The following is a 17241-nucleotide window of genomic DNA, read 5'->3' on the forward strand; positions in this document are numbered from 1 at the left end:
AGGAGGGAAAATGTTTGCGCTGTGGAAGTGCAAACCATCAGCTCGCCACTTGTCCAGTCCTATCACGAGATGGAAAGGGGAGTCATCAATCGACGAAGACTAATTCTGAACCGGCCAAGGTGGAAGGGACCAAATCTAAGGTAGCGGCTCGAGTGTATTCACTGGAGCCACAACAGGTCCCCGATTCTTCTGAAACTGAGGAAGGTACGATTTCGGTATTCCACCGATTTGCAAAAATTTTAGTAGATCCCGGTGTTACTCATTCATTTGTCAACCCCAATTTTGATGGACGGAATAGATACCAAACCTGCTCGTCTACCCTACGACCTGAAAGTAGTATTCCTATGGGGAAACATCGTTTGAGCACTGATATGGTTTGTAAGGATCGCAGCGTTTGGGTAGGAGAGAGGATAGTGTTCAGGAATTAAAGCGAAGGTTAACCATGGCTCTTATTTTGGCCTTGCCTAAAGGTAACGACAGTTTTACTGTTTACACTGATGCTTCGAGGGAAGGTTTGGGGTATGTGTTTACGCAAAACCAGAATGTGATATCTTTTGCCTCTAAGAAATTGAAACCTCACGAACAAAACTATCCAACCCACGATCTGGAGTTAGTCGCAGTTGTTTTCGCTCGGAAAAAGTGGAGAAATCATGGGATAGAAGAGGCTACCTGGGAGGTGGAAAAGGAATACCCTGAACTGTTTGTGAATCAAGGTGAGAAATTTCGAGGACGAAATTCTTCTAAGGGGGAGAGAGTGTGAGAACCCGAAAATTTCTTTATTTCTAGGCTTTATTTTATTTATTTGCACGCTTTTTATGCATTTTCTTTATTAGGAAAAGTTTCTAAATAATTTTTATGAGTAAATATAGTTTTTAGATGATTTTTCTAGTATCGGTTAGTTTTGAGAAATTAAGAACGTATATCGGACGTGGGACCCGCTAGTGCGGAAAGTTCGGTAAAATTCGGCCAATTGGGTTAAGTTTTGTATACAGGGTTTAATTTACTAGGTGCGAAGAGATAATTAGAGGTTGTTATATGGAAGAGAGTGGAGAGACAAAAGGATAACCATGTATTAATTATCGTGACAAGTGTCACTTGGAGAGCTAGTCTTACTTTTTGACCACTATTCATACTTTACCAAATAAATAAAAAATTGACCCAAAAATCATCCAAAAATTGCAAGCTTTGGCCGGCCCTCTCCAAGGCAAAAGAAAGGAAAACTCTTCAATTTCTTCCTTCTATTTGTTGCTCAATCTCACAAATTAACTGTTAGAATCTTGATTTACTCCATAAAAACCCTTAAGTGAGTGGTTGTGAGGTGATTAGGGAAGTGGTTTGGAAGCTTAAGATGCTAAGTTGCTCCTCTTCTTGAGTTGTTAAGGTGAGTAGCTAAGGGACCTTTATTTCTTCTCAATAATGTTTAATTAGTGACTTATGTGAATTAAAGAGATGAAATTCGGTGTTATTTTGTGATTTTTGGTTGAATTGGTGAAGTTTTACATTTATTCAAGAATTTTTCGGTTTTCATATGATTACCATTATGTGGCCTTGTATGATGGTTGGAAATGATCTAGAATAGAGCTAGAATGCGTAAATTGTGGTTGTTGCAGAAAATTTCCGCATTTGCCGGAAAATTTCAGAAGTTAGGGTTTCAATTCAACCATTCTGCCCGGTAAAGTTCCTCATAGTTAGAGGCCGAATTAGCCTTGGGTTAAAACATGAATGTTGTAGAGAATGACATTTTATAGATGCCTACAAAATTTCAGAACAATCGGAGCAATGTAGCCTGTGAAAATACCAAAATGCCCCTGCTGCCCTGTTTCTACCCGAACATGCTTATTCGTTTCTGTAATTGGTTAATTTGATTGGGACTACTACTGATTTTGTTTTTGATGCCTTCATAAGAAATGTATCCTGGACGCTTAGTGTTCGGATGGCTTTGGAATCACCTGAATTGGATTTTTGTAGCCTGAATTATGGATGTTTCACCAGAATGTGGTTTGTTAACCTGTTTTGACGGTGCTGGTTTTGTATATTGATCTTTTGACCTAGTTGCACTACAAACTGGACTGAGTGACCTTCTTCAACATTGTATCCCTATCTTTTAGTTTCGAAACGGTGTATAGTATACATCCATCCGATACTCGTAGTGCCAGTTGTGTCCAATACACTCAATGACGTCAAAACTGTTTTTAGCTCTTAGAGCTTAACTTGCATTTCCGGATTTTCCCTAACTTACTTTAGTGCTTATACGTCCTAATGGAGCTTTATTTTTGGTAGTATGTGGAATTGGTTTATGACTTGTAATCGATTCTTATTGTGCTTGTTTGAATATTTTAGGGCGTGACGGTGATTCGAGACGCTCTTTGGGCGGACATTTATGAAATTTCACTTGCGTGCTTGGTAAGTGTACTACTCACTTGCTTGTAACTATGTGGCCTTGTTACACTTGAACTTGATGCCTTGAATGCTTATTTGCACCATTGAAACTGATTACAGTGAGGGTGTACTTGATCACTCTCACCCTCTTGTCTTATATATGACTGTTTACTGTGGTACATGAAATACTGGATTTAGTGTCGTTTGGATGAGTATCCAACGGCAATTACTGTTACTACTGAGCTCAACCCCATTGGTAATCGATTGAATCGAGCCGGCGAGGGATTGGTCGTGAAAATTGATGAGCCATGGGGACTGTTATATGGAATCCGGTAGTATGAGATTCTCGATTCCGGTATACTCGAGTATTACCAAATTTACACTGTTTGGAGTTCGGGCCCGGTAGGGGTATGCTGGGTGGAAGGAATGGAAGTAAAGTGGAGCCTACGGTTGGTTACTTGTAAACATTGACGGAGGGTCAATGAAGTCCAATCAAGAATACAAGCGAGGAAAGGGGCTCTTGAGAGCCGTCCGTATCCTTTTACCAATTTTATTAATATGAGATCTTGGTTTACTTATTTATTGAATAAATTGGGGTGAAAAGTCTTATGCTTTTATGAACTTGATTGCTTGAGTGATAGTTGCTCACTGGGCGTAAGCTCACTCTATTCCTTTTGTTTTCCTTACAGGAATTTGAATACTTTTGGGAAAGGTTATGAATGTTGGTTGCCGAGTTGAGCTTATGTGAATGTATTTTGAATAGCTCCCTTTTGGGCAAAAACCCTAAATGTATTTTGATTTAATTATCTCCCTTTTGTTTTGTAAATTTACAAACGTATGTATATAACACTGTTTAACCCCGTTATGTGTCCTATTTGATTTGGAAATGTTTTTTCGAGTTATATAACGTGGCACCCACTATTCACCGACGGTGTGATTGGCGTTTGGTTATTTTGAAATTTTGACTTGCTTAAGCGCGCTTGTATGTCCGGAATGTTTTAGATCGCTTCGAACTGTCCCGTTAGTCCTGGAGAGAGCTGGCCAGGCAGTCCGCTAACCCCTTTTGTTCGCCTTAGGGAAAGGTGGGGCTGTCACACACTACCCCTTTGGATGGTACAAAATGTAAACGTGCAAGTCTCTTTGGATTAAGTATCCGAGACATGAGATGGCTTATTCCTAATACGGGATCCCCTAAATGGCATTCCCTTTCTAGGGTTTATGCATGATGCCATTTTATCAAAGCGCGTAAATATGCAGTACACAAATGAAACGTGACCTAAAGGGAACCCCTTTTTGTATGCCGGGGTGAGCCTAAAATGAAATGTGTTCATGTTACAAATGCGAAGCATTCAATTTAAACGTGCACATCAAACGGGGTAGGCTCCTAGAGAGTGCCATGCCAGGATTCTTATTTCCTAGGGCTAATAAATGCAATAGAGACAAAACCAAGAAAAGTTAGTTCAATAAATACACATAACACATTGTAGCAAAGCAATACAAAGAGATAAAGCAATAAGAGGGGTTGGATCCCTCCCCTCGTGAATAGTGTCCCTAATAGGGTAAGGCAGACTCTACCCTAGATAAACTATCATGGATGCATGAGGTATTGGCTCACTAATGCATCTAAACTCGATAAGTTTGTGGCTCCCAAGCCTTCAGACCTAAAGGCGAAGGGTCATCACTCCCAGGGCCTTTTATCGGTGGCTCGAGTGATCCCTTAGGTAGCGCTACGGGCGCAGAGTACACCATCTGCCTACCCAAGGCAATCTATCCTAATCCTACAAGGAGGTGTGGGAAATGCCCACGAAAAAAGAGAAAAAAGGGTAAATAAGACTATGCATGCACGTATGAGGTGCTTTCTTATTGAGGGGAAGGATTATACCATCAGATGCGGTCGAAGGTTCTAGGGTAACTACCTCCCATCCCAAAATGCAATCGCGAAACAAATAAAGAAACAATCCATTCATCACATACATAGTGTGCGAGGAGTGATTATGCGCGACGTAAATGCAACAAACCCTAAAAAGAGGAAAAGAAAAAGGAAAAGAAGAATGCAACCTAACACCTCCAAATGTGATATATAAAAAGGTCAAAAGAAGAAAAAGTTTGACTAAATCAAATGCTCGGACTCTCTAAGTCCCCAGTGGAGTTGCCAACTGTCGCGCCCCATTTTTGAAAAATTAATAAGAAAAATAAAGTTTTTAGAAAATGAAATTTTGTTTATTTTTTATTTGGCAAATGATTTTTGATTTAAAAAAAGAAAATGAAGAAAAATATGGGTCTAAATGGGACTTGAAAATGCGACGATTTGACCCAAAATAATAGTTTAAAGGGGTTTTAAATAAAATCGGAGTCGCCACTTGGTATAGAGTTAAGGTGTACCAAGTCACCTACAAATGAATTTTTTTTAAAGGAAAAAATAGAAAAACCCCTTTTAAACGACTCCTAGTCTACGTAAATCAAAGAAAAAAGTCCGGAAGTCACATTTGAAGAAAGGGAAGGCAAGGATAAAAATCCAAGGCACCCTTTCGACTTAGCCAAGGCTAGTTGCGTGATTTAGTCAAAGATTTTCTTATTTTATCCTAAAAATTTATCACATTTGGATGTACTATATGAATGCAAACCCTAGACCTAGGAGGGTGTCGGGGGGTCGAAATGTATCTTCAAAACTTATTTGGTACCATTCACATTAATTGTGACACCCAATGAAGACTCTTCGAAGAAGTCACGAATAATACAAAAATATGAGACTCTAAGAAAAGAAAAGAAATAATTATACAAATATATATGACCTAAAGGAATGCATCATGTCGGGTATGGAGGACTAATGTTCGTGACTCAATTTTCCCTTTAATAGAGGAAATACGAGCGTGCTAAGGCTAGAAAGCCAAACTCGTCCATAGTATTCCCTAATCTAGTCAAGCAAATGCACTACCCTAATCCTATTTCTAAAAATGAAATGCAATTCTAATGTTATGTATCATACATAGGGGTATATATATAGGGAAATTAGGGATAAGGGCTGTACGTATAAGGGGAATATCATACAAAATGATAAAAGACCCTAGAAAGTGAAAAATATGCATGAGATGAAGTGATTTTATCATACAATCATGATCTAACGCGCAAAGGGCTCCTAAGGGTCTAGCGTTGGACTAGCCCATATTTCTACTTTCTCACTAGCGTTGGACTAGTGAGAAATCGAACAAGAAAACCACAACTAGCGTTAGACTAGTGTGGAATCGAGAAATGGATCACAACTAGCGTTGGACTAGTGTGATGATGTCACACATTAATTATAATCTCATAAAAACATAATAAAGCGAGTAAACACATAATATCACATAAACACATAACACATAGTCATGATTGTGAGAACCCTAAAAATGCATATATAAATAATATTTCGTATGTCTTTTACACTTCTTTTATTCTTTAATAATTCCTAGTACTACTTTTACTTGTTTGCAATTAAGTACGTAAAACACGTTTATGTGGAAATTTATATAATTTTTCTAAGTTATGAATTCCTTGGTTTCGCTAAACTAAGTTAAGATTTTTAGAGCTAGATTAAATTTTTCGTATTAACATAAAATGTTAGATTTATATATATTGGTCAAACTTGATTTTAATAGTTTAATTAATCAAACAAGAATGTTAAGCGTTAAAGGAAGCTTAATATTAATTTGTAATCAATAAATTCTAGATCAAAATAATACAAATACTCTAACCATATTTAGAACATAAAATTTCGACAACCAAAGTATTGCATGATTAGCGATTCAATTAGGCGTTCAAATCACTTTTGGGGACAATTTTTGGAGCTAAGCTAGGACCAAGGACTTAAGTGGCTAATTGGAGAAGTAGTGAAAAGTCTACAATACCCTCACAGCTTCACAACATCACCCACGGCCATGACCATTTTCTGCAAAGCCAAACAGCTCCCCGGACACCATGATCACAAGCCACCCAAGCCGGCCAACCACAACCTTCACCACTGCCGTACACAAGCTCTGCTAAACACTCAACCTCCTCACCTAAATACCGCAGCACCACCACCCTTCACAACCCCATTCTGTCTTTGATCAACGACACAAGAGTGAGGGAGAGACTTACCTCGTGAGTATCGACCGAGAGTGAGTGAGAAGCCGAGCTGCAACATCTTCCATTGCTGTTCGTGAGCCAGAAGAAAGAAAGGGGAAAGCTAGTGGAATTCGTAGGAGTTGCTGACCATCATCATCTTCGACCAACAACCACCAGCTGCAACCAGATTCTGCTTCGTGAGTGAGAGCCGAGAGGAAGGAACTTTTCAAATTTTCTGTCCGAGAATTTAGTAGCTGTGAGGTGATTTCTGAGCTCCATTTAAATTGGTTATAAGGTTGATTAAGCTTTGCAGTGGTCGAGTGAGCAGGGATTAGCTAGAAAAATTTTAATGGACTTAAAATCTGGTCACCTTTAAACTACCGTGGATGATCGACTAAGTTCTGGAAAATCCTGGCTGAAAGATGTTGTTATTGGAATCGATTTCTAAACTAAAAATGTTAAGCAGAGGCTAAGCTATTGCATGTTGAACTTGAGCATCCAACTCCACGGATAATCCAAAGTAAAACTAGAATCCAAACTACTGGAATTGTTTTGATTATGCAGACTGCCGAGGATTGATTTGGACAATGCAGCTTCACTTGGCTCCAGTTTGTTGCTCTGGAACTTGTAGTTATGATTATCTAATAGGGGATGAAGTTATTTATCGATTTTCATGTTGACTGGGTGCGAATAGATGATGAAATAAAATTTGGGAAATTTCTGGTTTAAGGAAAACAGAATGTTCGTGGGCTGAATTTGATAATGCAACTTTAATCTGCTAAACTGTCATAAACCGAGCTTGTGTTGGGAATTAATGAACTAATTACTAGCTAATGAAACTGTTTACCACTTTGCATGTCCATGTTAGATCCTCGGATAATGAATTTAGGAAGAAATAAATTCTGTTTTGAGGAGAATGATTCTGCCGAGAATAATTTGGAAATGATTTGTTTAACTTACTCAATCGTGATAAGCTGTGGTTATAACCCTGAGTTTTCAAGTGTAGATAAAATGCCTAAGGGCCTGCATGTTGAGTTGCACGAGTGGATAATGAAATCGGGAACTTGGAAAAAATTCTGGTTTAAGTGAATTGGGAATTCGTATGACCTGAAATTTCCGAGACCTGGAATTGGACTTTTAATTCTCAATCTGTGATTATGGGGCTTTTACGAGTTAATGTATATGATTAACTAGTTAACAACATGTTAATTGAAGTTTGCATAAGGTTTTGTAGCTTGACTAACCAGGAAAATAAAAATGAAAACAGAAAAATTATTTCATGAACTATCATCCGAGCTTAGTTGATATAAATCCTGGATTTGTGTTTGATGAATACAGTTATAGCATGAACCTGGATTTGATTTGGAAACCTTTACTAGCTAGCTACATGTTTTCCAGTGCTAATAGAGTACCAAAAATCCTGCTTTAACCAAAGAAAAATCCTGTTTTGGGACCATTGCTATTACTAGAAGTTCCTTGTGTATTACCATGAACTTGAACCTGGAAATTTTGAAGTTTTAACGGTGGTTTAACTTCAACTGCTGAACGGTAATTGTGCATGATTTGGCTAAGCAATGGCATGAGAAAGTGAGAGTTTAATAGCCTACTTCACCCGAGCAAACAAAGTGAAAACAGAAAATTTCCTTCATGCATGATGCATCCGTGGTTTACTAAACAGATTTTTGAAAATTTTGGGATGTTTAACTCTATTGCTCGAATTTGATTATGAACCAGAATCTTCAGCTTGACTTTAGAATTTGTCTCCTTGGGGTGTTAGGAACCTGAAATGCATGATAAAATGTACACGTAGCCGGTGAAAACTGTTTGGCAATGAATCATTGGATATCTTGGGAATTCGATTTGGAATTAGCGAAGTGAGGTCATGGAGATAAGCTGGAAAATTTTCCAGCCTTGGTCTTGTGGGATAAAGAGTTACGTATTGATTTCTTTATATACTTTGGGGCTGTGGAAAAATTGTACTACTTTTGAATTTGCTTTATAATACCCTGAGATGGTCATGCATTTGAATTTTGGGGTGACAATGTGATATCATGAATGGAATTTCTTGGCTTTGGACCAAATACTTGAGTAGGAGGCTGCTGCAAGTGTGGTCTTTGGTTTTAAATAACTGTTAGTAGATTTAAATACTTGAAATATTAGCTTGGTTGTCACAGGAATTACTGGTTGGGTGCTAAGGGCTAATGATTGACGGAGCCCTTAGCCATTGAAATGATTTTTATTAAGTATTATTAGATGATGGAAGTTACTTGCTGGAATGTCTTGGGACTCCACTTTTATTTTATTTGCTTGTGATGGGTTTGCTGAAACCAAGTGCTAATGATTGATGAAGCCTTGGTTGACTATTTTATTTTATTCAGAAATGCAATTGTTGAAAACTAGGGCTAATGATTGACGAAGCCCTAGTAAGTTTGCTATGTGATTTCTGCCATACTTTGATTCATATTATGATTTCGAAACGGATTTGGAGCGGGGAAAATTTTATCGACCTTGCGAACTCGAGTAGCTGCGTTCAAAATTAACCATAAATATTTTCTAGCTAGTATTATATTATAAAACTTTATATCTAGCGTTTTGCCTAAAACTTTCCAATTCAATAATTTCCTTCCGCTCAAACTAGCCTTGATAGCTCTAGTAAATAAGTTTTATAGCTTTTGGAAACTCTAAGTCTTATTTTAATCCTCTTCTTTTCTTAAGCTTTGCTCTAGATTGTTAACCACAGGAAAGTTTCAAAATACGAGCTTTACCCACTTTAGCGAAAAACTTGGGAGACTGGCTCGGCAAGAAACCCTATTCCAAGGGAAATAGTTTTAATGATAATTTTTGCAAAAGCCGTAACTTTAGGGAAATATTCAAAGTAACCTCCTAACTATGATTTTGAGAAGTTTGTCGACTTGTTTCTAGTAAATAATACCAGTTACCTTCTCTAAGGATGAATATAATAAGAAACACTTTTACTACTTTTGTCAAGCTCCAATCTAAATAGCTTTTGAAATATCTCGAGAAAGTAAACTAGTATTAAACTAAATAAATTCTTACACGAATAAGTTTAATAACTAAATAGAAACTTATAGTTTCAAAATTTGGTTTCTAGGATTTCTCGAGGACGCGGAATTCGATTCCCAACCCGATATCTGAACTCCACTCTTGGTGAGTGTCCCTGCCTGTTCATTTCCTACTTGAATTAAGTGCTTTCTTGACTTGATACGTGATAAAGTGTAAAATGAGTTTTTGATCCATCGAAGTGAGCTGTGTGTACTTTATCACACTAGCCGTTCGAGTGGTGACTTGTGCAAAAACATTTTTCCTCCTGAATCCTTGATTCAATACGTAGTTACGTTGTTGGGTGAATCCCTCGACGCATGTATCTAACTACCATGAATCTAAAAGTAGTTACGTCGTTGGGTGAATCCCTCGACGCATGTATCTAACTACCATAAATCCAAGCGTAGTTGAGTCGTTGGGTGAATCCCACGACCCCTGTACCAACTACCATGACGAGTATATCTCGAGTATACTACGTCCTTAGTCGGCGAGCGGGCCCGGAATCGGGGTATGATTGGTGACGGGTTAGGTATCAAAATAAGGTGGTCTACGTGGAATTTAGGTAGTGAGAGTTGACGGAGGGTCAACTACGATAAATGGTGATCAAGCGAGGAAAATGGCTCCTGAGAGCCCCTGTATCCTACCTTGTGCTGTTAAACGCTTTCTTATTTGTTAAACTTGTTTATGTTATTACTCGTTGCTTGATTTGCGTGACTGCATGTTTTGGGCACCACTGAGCTTTAGCTCATTCCATGTTTATTTGTTTTCCTTACAGGATGGGAAGATTGAAAGTATTTGCGCAGTTTGTATTTCTTATGGTTGAACTTGAACAATTTGATTGTAATTTACGGTTTGTAGCGGATTTTAATCTAAGCATTGTACTTGAACGGTTTGAATTTGATTCTCGGTTTGTAAAGACTTCTAAGTTAAGCATTGTATTCCCTTTCGTTTTGGATTGCCACTTGAAGCTGGAAAAGTGTAATCTCTATTTCTAATACTCAACTTGTACGTTTGTATTAGTATAGTATATCCTTAGCTTTTGCGAGCGTCGCTGGAAGTGTTTAAGAACTGTCGATTGGCTAAGTTTTATACTGTTATCTCTGAAGTTAATGTGGTTTATAAATCGACTTATTTCGGAAGAATCCTTATTGTAATAGTTTAAGTTAATCGTCGGAAGATTTTAGGTTAGTTTGCTTGCGTGAGTCCTGGCGAGAGATGGGCAGACGGCCCGCCAACCCTTTGGTTCGCCTTAGGGGGAAGTGGGGTCGCCACAGGTGGTATCAGAGCCTAGGATAGAAAAGTTATTTGAGAGATATACTATACGAGTTAGAAACCCCGAACTTTTAGAAGTAAGAATTGAGACCATTAGATATAATTTAAGTGATGCTGATCTAATTAGCTATTTGAGTTCTAACCTCTAAGCTTCAATTCTTTTGCAGGTATGGAGAACGGTAACGGACACGCTAATGGTAATGGGGCGTCAAATGGACACATAGAGCCTCTTAGGTCCATCTCTTACAGACCACGAGGTGGAGGAGCCCATATACGTTATACCCCAGCTGATAGGCATCCTCGGTGTCAGTGTAGGGCCACTTATGCCTACCCCAATGAGCTAGTACTATCCCTGGACGATGAGTGTCGCCATCTGAGGGACGCTAACTTCACTCTGTCTCAGGATGTAGAGGAGCTAAGTATCATGGTGGACACTCAGTTCGACCGCATAGCGGAGTTAGAGCAGAGGGTAGCAGCGGAGCATGCTAGGGTGGAGGCCGCTCGCGTGGAGATAGCACATCAGAGAGCGAGGGTGACTCGTTTGGCTGAGAGGATACGTGATAGGAGCGTCGGTATCAGGGCTGATGCCGCGATGATGATAGATGAGGCCACGAGTATCCTTCAGAGTGTCGAGCAGGAGGACCCAGAGGAGGATCCGGAGGAGGATCCAGAGGAGGACCCGGAGGAGGATCCGGAGGAGGACATAGCTCCTGATAGCCCTGCGGAGGGTTAGGCTTGGATCGATTTGACTATATTGGACGTGTAGGGTAGGAATAGGGGGACATTAGCTAGGTCATCAAGTTTTGTCTAGGTGGATGACCTATTTTGAGGCAACATATCCCTAATTTTTGTTTAAGGGATTATTTGTATGTATTTTTGCTAGTTATGTGCCTTACTTTTGGGAATGTCCCAACCTATTATTTGTATGACTTTCATCCGGAAATATATGTTAAGTGTTTTGCTTACTTCTCTTCCATTCCGTATCGATTTTATTTACTAAGGAAATGTTAATAAGCCTAAATAAATAATTCTTCGCCTAATCGTTTGATCCTCCCATAATAGGCATAACTTAGACTATGGATCGCCAAGTGGTAGGAAGGGGCCGCGGGAGACCCACTAGACAACATCCGGAAGCGGGTAGAGATAGAGAGCCCGAGGTCAATCCAGACCAAGGGCAAGAGGGTGGGGCCGGAGACGGAGTGGCCACCGCTATCAACCGTATCACTGACGTCCTAGAGCGCTTGACTGAACACCAAGCTACTGGACCAGTGCGCCATCCAGGAGGCCCAGCCGATTCTGACGACCGGGCACTGGAGAGGTTTCTAAAGTTTGGACCTCCTAAGTTCTACGGAGAACCCGAACCTGAGATAGCTGAGGGATGGTGGGAGAGAATCTCCGACATCTTCGCAGCTTTAAACTATACGGAAGAGCGGCAGGTAACTTTTGCCGCATTCCAGTTTGAGGGAGCTGCTCGCTCCTGGTGGAATCTGGTTAGGACCAACTGGGACAGGAATCATACTCCAAGGAATTGGGCAAACTTCACAAGGGAGTTCAATGCCAAATTCCTTCCACCGCTCATCCAAGAAAAGAGGGAGGATGACTTCATAAAATGTAAGCATGGGGCGATGAGTGTCGCCGAGTATGAAGTCCAGTTTACCAAGCTATCTCGATTTGCTCCTGAATTGGTAGCCACGGAGCAAAGGAGAGTCAGAAGGTTTGTACAGGGTTTGAACGTAGAAGTGCAGGAAGGTTTAGCTGCCGTGAGGATAGACACGTTTGCAGATGCCGTCGAGAAAGCCCAGAGAGTGGAAGTGGCTAGGGCTCAAGTGAAATCTTTTCAGGCCAAGAAAAGATTTGCTCCTAGCAGTAGCCGGGAGCCGTCATATGGCAATGCTCCACCGGCCAAAGTGGGCCGAGGAAACGTTGGAGTAAATAATCCTGGAGCGCCACGAGGCGGCCAAGCGAGAGGAAATGGGGCCAGGAATACGGGAGGACGAAATAACGGATCCAGAGTAGGACCGATTGGCAGGGGACAACCTAGGAATACCTCGCAGGGAGGTCGAACAATAGTTCCCCAAATGAACTGTGCATTCTGTAAGAAACCCGGCCATAATGTAGATGGTTGTTGGAAGAGGCAAGGGAAGTGTTTGAGGTGCGGCAGTGGCGAGCACCAAATTACTGGATGTCCCAAAACGCAAGGCGGGACTGCCCCAAACGCTAGACCAAATACCTCTGGAGGAGGCCGGCCAACAGTTCCTGCCCGAGTGTATACCATAGGTGACCAACCTGTACCTGATTCCTCGGAGGTAGTGGAAGGTACACTCCCGATTTTTCACCGATTAGCTAAAGTATTGATTGACCCTGGGGCAACCCATTCTTTTGTTAGTCCATCTTTTATGTCTGGAATAGATGTGCAACCTGTTAGATTACCCTTCGACCTTGAAGTTAGGACACCCATGGGTAATAAGAACGTAATCACCAGCTTGGCTTATAAGAATTGTGAGTTCTGGATTGGAGAGCGTAAAATGCTAGTGGATCTGATTAGCCTAGACATAAAAGGTTACGACGTTATAATAGGAATGGATTTTCTAGGTCATTATCATGCTAAACTTGATTGTCGAGCGAAAGTGGTGGAATTCTGTATACCCGGTGAAGCCACCCTGAGGTTAGATGTCAAGGGTAGGCTAGCATCTTCAGCTATGATCTCAGGAATTCGAGCAAGGAAAATGTTGTCTAAAGGAGCGCAAGGTTTCTTAGCCTTCTTGATAAACGCTCCCAATGATCAAATGAAGCTGGAGGATGTACCAGTGTTACGGGAATTTTCGGACGTTTTTCCCGAAGAGTTGAGTGCAATACCACCAGAAAGGGAAGTGGAATTTAAGATTGACTTGGTGCCTGGAACGGCTCCAATTTCTAAGACCCCGTATCGAATGGCTCCTGCCGAGCTAAAAGAATTGAAAATTCAATTACAAGATCTGTTGGAGAAAGGTTTTGTGAAGGAGAGTGACTCACCTTGGGGAGCACCCGTTCTATTTGTAAAGAAAAAAGATGGAAGCTTGAGGTTGTGTATCGATTACCGAGGGTTAAATGAGGCTACAATTAAGAATAAATACCCTCTACCGTTAATCGATAGCTTGTTCGACCAACTGCAAGGGTCAGTGGTTTTCTCTAAGCTGGATTTAAGGCAAGGGTACTATCAGTTGAGAATCAAGAAGGAAGATATACCCAAGACTGCTTTTAGTACAAGATACGGACATTTTGAGTTTGCAGTCATGCCTTTTGGATTGACCAATGCACCAGCTGCTTTCATGGACTTGATGCAGAGAATTTTTAAGAAGTACCTGGACCAGTTTGTAGTGGTTTTCATAGATGATATCCTGATTTACTCTAAGTCCCGAGAGGAGCATGCTAAGCACTTAGAGGAGGTTTTGCAGATATTAAGAGAACATAAGCTTTATGCCAAATTCAGCAAGTGTGAGTTTTGGTTGACTGAAATATCTTTTCTAGGGCACAGAGTTTCTGAGGATGGTATTGCCGTGGACTCGGCAAAAGTTGAAGCCGTTATGAATTGGAAGCAACCAGAAACTCCAACTGAAGTTAGAAGTTTCTTGGGTTTGGCAGGTTATTATAGGCGATTTATCCAGGATTTCTCGAAAATTGCAGGACCTATGACTGAGCTAACCAAGAAAGGGGCTAAGTTTGTCTGGACTCCGAAGTGCGAGTCAAGTTTTCAGGAGCTAAAGAAGCGGTTAACATCTGCTCCCGTTTTGGTTTTACCTGATGGCGGTGAAGGTTATGCGGTATATTCTGATGCTTCCAGAGAAGGTCTGGGATGCGTTTTAATGCAAATGGGTAAGGTAGTTGCCTATGCGTCTAGGAAATTGAAACCCCACGAGCAAAACTACCCAACTCATGACCTAGAACTAGCCGCAGTAATTTTTGCCTTGAAGAAATGGAGACACTACTTGTACGGCGTGACTTTTGAGGTTTTTACGGATCATAAGAGCCTCAAGTACTTGTTCTCCCAAAAGGAGCTGAATTTGAGACAAAGGCGATGGGTAGAATTTCTGGAAGATTATGATTGCTCGATTAATTACCACCCAGGAAAAGCCAACGTGGTGGCTGACGCTCTAAGTAGAAAGGCCCAAGTAGCAGGGTTAATGGTAAAAGAGTGGGATATGTTAGAAGAAATAAGTGGTTGGAACCCTCGCTTGGAGAAATTGAAAGTTTTATTTGGGAACTTATCATTGAAGTCACCGTTACTAGAGCGTATTAAGGAGGCCCAGAAAACGGACCCTATGATTCGGAAGAATTTTGAGAAAGTACAAAAAGGGGAAACATTAGACTTCAAATTAGGGCCTGAAGGGGTATTGAGGTTTCAAGATCGAATTGTGGTTCCGTCAGATGAAGAGATAAGAAAAGAAATTTTGGAAGAATCACATCGATCAAAGTATACCATACACCCAGGTGTGACCAAGATGTACCATGATGTGAAGGGATTATACTGGTGGGAAGGTTTGAAAATGGACGTGGCCGCATTTGTACAAAAATGCTTGATCTGCCAACAAGTGAAAGCAGAACACCAAAAACCCTCTGGTTTATTGCAGCCGTTAGAAATCCCTGAATGGAAATGGGAACACATAACAATGGATTTTGTAACGGGCTTACCTAAAAGTCAAAAAGGTTTTGATGCAATTTGGGTAATAGTTGATCGACTCACCAAGTCTGCACACTTCTTACCTGTAAGCATGAGTTTCTCATTGGAAAAATTGGTCAAGTTGTACACAGAAGAGATCCTAAGGTTACATGGTATTCCAGTGAGTATCGTGTCTGATCGAGACCCAAGGTTTGTCTCGCATTTTTGGCAGAAATTTCAGGATTCTTTGGGGACCAAGTTGAAGTTCAGCACTGCGTACCATCCCCAAACCGATGGGCAGTCGGAAAGGACAATTCAAACTCTGGAGGATCTACTGAGGTCGTGTATACTGGATTTTGGAGGTAAGTGGAGCCAATATATGACCTTAGTGGAATTTGCTTATAATAATAGCTTTCAGGCTTCAATTCAGATGGCACCTTATGAGGCTTTGTATGGAAGAAGGTGTCGATCTCCGATTCATTGGGATGAAGTTGGAGAAAAGAAAATCGTAGACCCTACAGCTATACCGTAGATAGAAGAAGCCTAGGAAAAAGTAAAATTGATCAGAGAAAGGCTTCAAGTTGCTCAGAGTAGACAAAAGAGCTACGCCGACACAAGGAGGAAGGATTTGGAATTTGAAGTAGGTGACAAGGTTTTTCTCAGAATTAAACCCTTGAAGGGCGGGGTAGTGTCTAAGAAAGGTAAGAAGCTGAAGCCAAGGTATATCGGACCTTTCGAAATTTTGAAGAAAGTCGGGTTAGTAGCGTATCAATTGAAGTTGCCTGCAAGCATGGCTAAGATTCACGATGTATTTCACGTTTCCATGCTTAGGAAATACTATTCCGATCCAAGTCACGTACTGCCACTGGAAGGAATTGAAGTGGATGAGACGTTATCATATGAAGAAGGACCGGTCAGGATCTTGGAAAGAGAAATGAAGGAGCTGAGAAATAAGAAAATTCCTCTGGTGAAGATTTTGTGGAAAAATCATGGACTCGAAGAAGCAACTTGGGAGTTAGAAAAAGAAATGCAGAAAAAGTATCCTGATTTATTTATCCAGAATGTGTGAATTTTGAGGACAAAATTCTTTGTAAGGAGGGGAGGATGTCAGAACCCTAAAAATGCATATATAAATAATATTTCGTATGTCTTTTACACTTCTTTTATTCTTTAATAATTCCTAGTACTACTTTTACTTGTTTGCAATTAAGTACGTAAAACACGTTTATGTGGAAATTTATATAATTTTTCTAAGTTATGAATTCCTTGGTTTCGCTAAACTAAGTTAAGATTTTTAGAGCTAGATTAAATTTTTCGTATTAACATAAAATGTTAGATTTATATATATTGGTCAAACTTGATTTTAATAGTTTAATTAATCAAACAAGAATGTTAAGCGTTAAAGGAAGCTTAATATTAATTTGTAATCAATAAATTCTAGATCAAAATAATACAAATACTCTAACCATATTTAGAACATAAAATTTCGACAACCAAAGTATTGCATGATTAGCGATTCAATTAGGCGTTCAAATCACTTTTGGGGACAATTTTTGGAGCTAAGCTAGGACCAAGGACTTAAGTGGCTAATTGGAGAAGTAGTGAAAAGTCTACAATACCCTCACAGCTTCACAACATCACCCACGGCCATGACCATTTTCTGCAAAGCCAAACAGCTCCCCGGACACCATGATCACAAGCCACCCAAGCCGGCCAACCACAACCTTCACCACTGCCGTACACAAGCTCTGCTAAACACTCAACCTCCTCACCTAAATACCGCAGCACCACCACCCTTCACAACCCCA

General features: G+C 40.3%; 1 protein-coding gene across 1 annotated transcript; it reads left to right on the top strand.

Moving 5' to 3' along the window:
* Positions 1–442: 442 nt before the first annotated feature.
* Positions 443–15965, top strand: LOC140038452 (uncharacterized). The gene is made up of 5 exons (XM_072083812.1): positions 443–512; positions 10965–11411; positions 11893–12233; positions 12387–13832; positions 13971–15965. Exons 1-5 carry the CDS (start codon positions 443–445, stop codon positions 15963–15965), a joined length of 4299 nt encoding a protein of 1432 aa, XP_071939913.1.
* Positions 15966–17241: the final 1276 nt, after the last annotated feature.

Source organism: Coffea arabica, chromosome 3e, assembly GCF_036785885.1.
Source record: "Coffea arabica cultivar ET-39 chromosome 3e, Coffea Arabica ET-39 HiFi, whole genome shotgun sequence".
Lineage (NCBI taxonomy): Eukaryota > Viridiplantae > Streptophyta > Magnoliopsida > Gentianales > Rubiaceae > Coffea > Coffea arabica.